The sequence below is a fragment of the Corylus avellana genome, chromosome ca11 (assembly GCF_901000735.1).
Source record: "Corylus avellana chromosome ca11, CavTom2PMs-1.0".
Classification (NCBI taxonomy): domain Eukaryota; kingdom Viridiplantae; phylum Streptophyta; class Magnoliopsida; order Fagales; family Betulaceae; genus Corylus; species Corylus avellana.
In genome coordinates, this window is record NC_081551.1 from 18,896,706 (window position 1) to 18,903,082 (window position 6,377).

General features: G+C 36.2%; 3 protein-coding genes across 4 annotated transcripts in view; 1 reads left to right on the forward strand and 2 right to left on the reverse strand.

The window, feature by feature from the left end:
- LOC132166622 (uncharacterized) overlaps positions 1–312 on the reverse strand; it is a gene marked incomplete in the record, with an annotated part of 10,335 nt that extends 10,023 nt beyond the window's left edge. Inside the window, 1 exon segment of the mRNA XM_059577471.1 lies at positions 1–312. Coding sequence (XP_059433454.1) covers positions 1–177 — 177 coding nt within the window.
- A 1,702-nt stretch (positions 313–2,014) lies between these two features.
- Positions 2,015–6,185, reverse strand: LOC132165835 (protein CfxQ homolog). Of its 2 annotated transcripts, XM_059576516.1 has the most exons (7): positions 5,597–6,185; positions 4,623–4,733; positions 4,361–4,459; positions 4,144–4,254; positions 3,754–4,057; positions 3,050–3,189; positions 2,015–2,913 (listed from the first exon to the last, which is right to left on the reverse strand). In XM_059576516.1, exons 1-7 carry the CDS (start codon positions 5,732–5,734, stop codon positions 2,377–2,379), a joined length of 1,440 nt encoding a protein of 479 aa, XP_059432499.1. In that variant the 5' UTR covers positions 5,735–6,185; the 3' UTR covers positions 2,015–2,376. The 2 variants fall into 2 exon arrangements, with proteins under 2 accessions (XP_059432499.1, XP_059432500.1); XM_059576517.1 differs by lacking the exon at positions 5,597–6,185 and having other exon boundaries at positions 4,387–4,459; positions 4,623–4,713.
- Positions 6,186–6,324: 139 nt separating this feature from the next.
- The window catches only part of LOC132165183 (probable chlorophyll(ide) b reductase NYC1, chloroplastic), a 3,027-nt gene continuing 2,974 nt past the window's right edge, over positions 6,325–6,377 (forward strand). Inside the window, exon 1 of the mRNA XM_059575672.1 lies at positions 6,325–6,358. Within this exon, the coding sequence (XP_059431655.1) occupies positions 6,325–6,358 (34 nt within the window). The remainder of the gene's footprint in view (positions 6,359–6,377) is intronic.

The window sequence follows — 6,377 nt, forward strand, 5'->3', positions numbered from 1 at the left end:
CAGAGAAGCTCTGGGGATTGCGAAGCTGAGGGGTTGGGGGAAACTAAGGCTGCGTTTGAAGGAGTAGAAGGGTCTGACTCTGGGTCTGATGGAAGAGAAAGTGGAAGACGAATCGGTGTTGGAATTGGATGGAAATGAAGACGTAGAAGAGAGTATCGACAAAGAGCTGGAGACCATTCTTCTCTCTGCACAGAGAGAGAGAGAGAGAGAGAGGGAGAGAGAGAGAGAGATAGAGCTTGGGTGTTTGGATAACCAGAAAACGGGAGATTATCCCTTGACACCCGGCTTCTGGTTATTGCGGGTAATTCAGTTTGCGTACATTACATAACAATAAACATATATTATTATTTTTTTTTAGGTCTTTTTCAATTTGGACAGATTTTTCTTCGATTTTTTGAATGTTATTGCATTATCAATTCTAAATTTCTGGCTTGTACGCCAAATTCAAGATTTGATTTTGCAATTACTAAACGGCTTGACTCTGTGCGCTTTTTGCACCTAAAACGATGGGGAAATTTATTTGGATTTTTATTTTTATTTTTATCTTTTCTTAAATGGCCCTTAAAATATGAAGAAAAGGCAATTGCACTTTTATTTTATCACTATTTCTATTCTATCAACACATCTTGCTAAAAATAAATATAAGTACCAATTTGTAGTACTACGCCTTTAGGCAAGATTAGTATAAGATCAAAATATGATTAGTTGATTTGAGAATTGAGTATTTTCAGGTCATCTTTTCTTAAGGACTTTGGGTGTGTTTGGCATTTTTTTCTTCTTCTTGCTTTAGATGAAAAATATATATATATTTCGATCTAACATAAAGATAAAAGATTTCCTTCGCCCATCGTATGTATCGGCTAAGCTTAGTTTGAGAGGAGGCATTCCAGCAGACGCATGCGTGTAGGAAGGCCGACCACTACATAAGCTAAAAGACTACAACTACGAGCTAAGCCAAAAGCGATTCGCTTCTATTCTTGTTGGGATTGGATATAGATGGGGAATCTATAGATCATAGTAGTTTGTCAACCTCTCTTAACTAAGAGCATTTTTAGTAGTCTCACCAAATTTTATTCACTAAAAGTACAATTTTTTTTTATTTTATTTTTTTTCTATTTTAACAGTCTACTTTCACTATTTTATTTAAATATTTTTTTTCAAAAATTTGTTTATTCTTTTTAACTATTAAGAAATAAGTTGTTTAATCAATAGGTGAGTGAACAATATTTTTTTATATTTGGTGAGTACTGTTCACTTTACTATTTTTTTTTTTGTTAAAGTAGTGAGTCTGAAAAGTGATGATTTAAGTTACTTTTGTTAAATTGTCTCATCAAAATAACTAAAAAATGATTTTAGTGAGGCTGCAATGAGTGCTCTAACATTCAATACTATTTCACTTCACGGCACAACCCAAAAAAAAAAAAAAAAAAGATTTTGAGTTTTTTATTAATATTTTGTGTTACACGTTGTTTGTTAATGTTTTGATAAATTTTTAATAGAAAGGAAAAAGATGAGAGTGAGTCAACAAAAACAGCAATTAGAGCAGAGAATGCGATTACAACTTAAAATACAAAATATTTTTTTTCTTTCAAGTAAATTATCCTCAATTAATATCACATTAGAATATTTTTCCAATAAAAAAAAAAAAAACCCTCCAAAATACATTAACAAACGTACTGGAAGATCTTTCTTTTCTCAATCATACCGAAAGACAGTTGGATTGTAACTGACTCTACGGAACTCTTTTTTTTTTTTTGGTTTAATTTTCATATGATTTGGTTGAACATGAAATAAGTCAATAACAACAACGCCAGACCGTTCACACCCATTGAATTGGAGTGCAGTCGACCAAAACTAAAACCAGCTACGAGAAGAAAAATTTAGTAAAACATATGTGGAAGACAAATGATTGAACAGCACGCAATATCTTATTATTCAGCTGAATGATTGAGAAAACAATGTGTATTCAAAGTTTGAAGAATTAACTATCCATCAAATGACAACGAAAATCTCATACTGGAAAAGAAATTTATTGCTGACGACTACATGTCAATAAATCAAAACAATGAATTTAATAGAACCCCCCACCCAGAAAAGATCCCAAGCGCCATTGGCATCTACTGTGAAATTTTCAATTACAAGGATCAAAACGTATAAAACAATTCATAGGAAATAGGCCTGCCAGATGGTGATACTACTGATGCAAGAGCTTGTGAATCTTTGGCAATTATATATACAGCTCATCCTTAGAGTTGCAGAGAGGGTGAAAGGCGTATGATCATATAAATCTTTCTGATTTAATTTGAAGAAATTCTATCAAGATGCCAAAAACAATGATTCTGAGTTTTTCTTGTCTAAGGTTATCCAGTACCTGTATCATTGTGAAAACAGCCGTAGACCTGCTTCTAAATCCTCAAGGGTAATAGTACGAAGTTCATCTGTGTCTATACAGTCAAAACTGAGCCTAAGGTCCAAATACTCTCTAGCATTAACTAGCATTGGATCCACCAAACCGCCATTCATCTCCTTGCGCAGCTTTTCCGTTGTTTCCCTCTGAATCGAGGCTGCCACAGCTTCTTCGGTGCAAGAAGGGTGTAACTTAAATCCATACAACAAGCTATCCTCCGCTTGATTATTCATCTTGATATGGAGAATCTTGGCTAGTTCTTCTGAACTGAAGTCATTAAAATAGAAAAACTTGGTCACCCGTCTGCAGAAGCCTTCGTTAGAAGCAATCACACGCTTCATTGGTTCACTGTACCCAGCAAATATGACCACAACCTTTCCACTGTCCATGACAGACATAATCTCTTCTAAGGCCTCCAATCCATAGTCCTTATCATCTGCCTTCTGCATGGGTATCAGTCGGTATGCTTCATCCACAAAAAGAATTCCTCCTTCTGCATCCTTTATCTGGTGAACAGTGTTCTATTATTAGTTTGTGACAGTAACATATTCAAACATGTCTTTGCTGAGAAGAGAGAGAGAGACAGAGAGAGGGAGACAGAGAGAACCTAAGAACATAATCTGAGAAAGCCCAGTGGTGTACCTTTCTCCTAGTTTTCGGCCCAGTATGACCAACAAACTCTCCCACCAAATCAGTCCGCTGTACTTCTGTTACCTTGTCAGTCGGTAAAATTCCCACCATATGGAGTAATCTTCCAAGGATTCGAGCTACCATAGTCTTACCTGTGGAATATAATATTAATCATAGATGCTTTGCTAGTTGATCAAACAAGATACAGCAAACTGACATTTTCAGAAATAGTAGAAAGACAATCAATCAATTATATGTGTATTTATAGTTTTCTTTTACACATCAAAGAAGCAGTTAAATCTCTTGGAAGATATTATTGTGGTTTCAGCTTTACTTATCAAAAAATAAATAAATATCATGGTTTCAGAAAAGAATTAGCATCTGATACACAGATTGATATAAACAAATTAAGAAGTGGGTGTGTAACTTATTTGACTCTGAAGAGTTTGGATAAGGCTTTTAAACAAATCAACTCAAGAAGTTCACTTCGTTTCTGTATCAGAAATGGATTATATAGACATATAGTTATTTTACACAATAAAACCATGATGCCTAGAGAACATGGTTTTTACAATGTTAACGATTTGTGATAAGATTGTCTTCCAAATACAGTAAGCTAGTAGCATGGCAAAAAAAAAAAAACAGGAATTTAGCAATGTTGACGGAAAATAAAGAAATATTTATCACAAGCCAGAGACAATCTTGCCAGATACTACCTGTTCCAGGATTGCCAAGAAACGCCATATGTGGGGGTCTTCTGGTGCCAACTTTCAGCCCAAGGGCCCTACGCCTCTCATCCAAAAGCATTCCCTTCGCCCACTTCCGTAGTTGTGTCTTCAGCTCATGCAAACCTACTACTTTCGATATTTCATTTTCAAGTTCATCCATCTTGGCTTTAGTTTCGCTGCATGCTTCAATTGCTTTTCTCTTTCGCTGCTCTTCAAGATGCAATTGCAATAGTTCTCGCAACTTTTCACTTCCTGGGCCTTGTGAAAGATGATTTAGAGGAGTCAGGCCCTCCTGCAATTCAAAGTTTATGCCAACTATGATTATTTCCAATTTTTCACTAAGCTGAAAGTACACAAAGCAATTGCAGTCCACAGTACATTATCCTTAGCACTGCAATCAGCATTGTGCTCAAGCAACGTCTTGACAGTTGAGCAGTCTTCAGCTCGAAGTGAGTACCAAACAGCAAGATGTAATGGCGTCATTCCATTCTGCATTAGTAAGAAAGGAAAAGAAAAGTTTTTACAATCAGAACACATCCAAATCCCATTCTAATTATTCTTTAAAGTGGATCATATGGTGACAAGAGAAAAGCACATTTGCTTTCGCTTCAATAAAAGCACCATGAGCAAGAAGCAATCTCGCAGCATCACTGCACCCATTCTTTGCTGCCATGTGCAATGGAGTTTCTCCATACTGCAAAGCACAACAAGTTAACATCAACAAATCAATAAAAAGAGCAATAAGTATTATTAAGTCATGACCAAAAGCTTATATAAATTCCAAATGTCATAACAATTTAGATTATCCACATTTTTGCCAAATGAAAAAAAAAAAAAAACGCATTAATTTTACCTACCATGTTCTTGGCTTCCAACTCAACCTTATCTGGCCCTTGACAATCAAGAAGAAATTTAACTATCTCAGACCTGTTGTAACCAGCAGAAACATGAAGAGGCGTCTGTGCCATCTATAATAAAGCAAAGAAAGTGAGGCATAAAATTAAAGACAAAAAGCTTTGTATACAAGCAGATTCAGGAATTCAGAAACGAAGATAATATATAGACATGATTTATCCAAAAAATAGAAGCAAAAATACATATAAGCGAGCAAAACCTAAAAGCAAAGTAAATCCTAGCTCATTTTTATCTTTTTACCAACACCATCACTCCCCATAATCCATTCTTTCCACTCCAACATTTGCTGAAATTACTAATCATGTGTTCCGTGTTCATCCTACGTATACTAAAGCATGTTCATTCTTCATAGCTCTACACCCCCTACTCAGCATTGACAGCTTCTCTAGTCTAATTAAACCAAATCTATGTCACCGTCACATTAAACATTACATAAACTTGATTAAAAAGAATAACATTGATTATATATATAGGCTCAATGCAACTCTTAATGCACACACACAGATAGGAAATTCATCCATCCCCAGCCCAACTGTCTGCAATCGAGATCCATTTCCATCTATGTCCTTGATCTCATTAAAACATCACTTTTGTGCTTCCTTCGTCTCCAAATTCAACTACATTATATCTACATAGACCCTGCCAACTTTATTTTTTTCTTTTAAGCCAATGACAGTCTCGATTTCCTTAAGAAACTAATACAACATTCCCTACCAACCAAAATTCAGCCACCCAGCATATAATTCGTTTAATTTTACAACCCAATTCACAAACAAACTTAAAGATGTACATAGCACAAAACCCATTAAAAACAACTCCTTCAAACAACACCCATCAAAATGAACGCACACAAAAGAATCGAATTCTTGAAAAAAGTTTTTTTATTTTATCATATAAATAGAGAATGAGATCTTACAACAGGGTTTCTTTCGTTGAGAAGCGACGGATTCTCTCGGAGTAGCCTCTGAAATCCAAGAAGATCCCCGAACTGGGCGTAACCATGAATGGTGGTCGGCTTGGCAGATCTCGACCGCTGATCCTGTATCCTCTGCATCCCTACGAATTGCCTCTCAATGCCTCTCTCTAATGCAAGAAAAAGCGAAGAGACACGGAAAGAGAGAGAGCTTCGAGAGGCTGCGCGCGCTCTTTCCTTTTTCTTTTTTTTTTTATTTTTTTTTCTCTCTCTCTCTCTCTCTTTTATTGGGTTTTGCTGAGGATTTTTGTGTCAGAGCCTACGGCGGTCAACGCGGAGATGAAGCCGAAGCTCACCCCGCGTCCGACTCTCTCGCGTCCTAATTTCACACCACTGGGACTAGTCTAAATTCTGCTCATCTTCTTCGCTGACTCGAACCCATCAGTTTTCTGCGGGACACTGGCTGCTGCCAGCTGCCTTCAACAATCACTACCTATCAAGTAATGCTTTAAACCATCTGTTTGTTTTGAGATTTGGATTTTCTACGCAATTCGACCATGGAAGGTTCCTTTGAGTCTTTGACAGTTCCCTAAAATGCATTATAGCATCACTATTCTCGGGAAAATGTTCGGTTACTATAGCATTTCCAAGAGACTTTTTAGAGCGTCCTTAGGCCCACTAAAACCATTTTTTAATTTTTTTCATAAGGTAATTTAATTAAAATAACCTAAATGTCTACTTTTCAGAAAAGTAGTGAAGTGAGTGGTACAGTCAGTACTCAGCA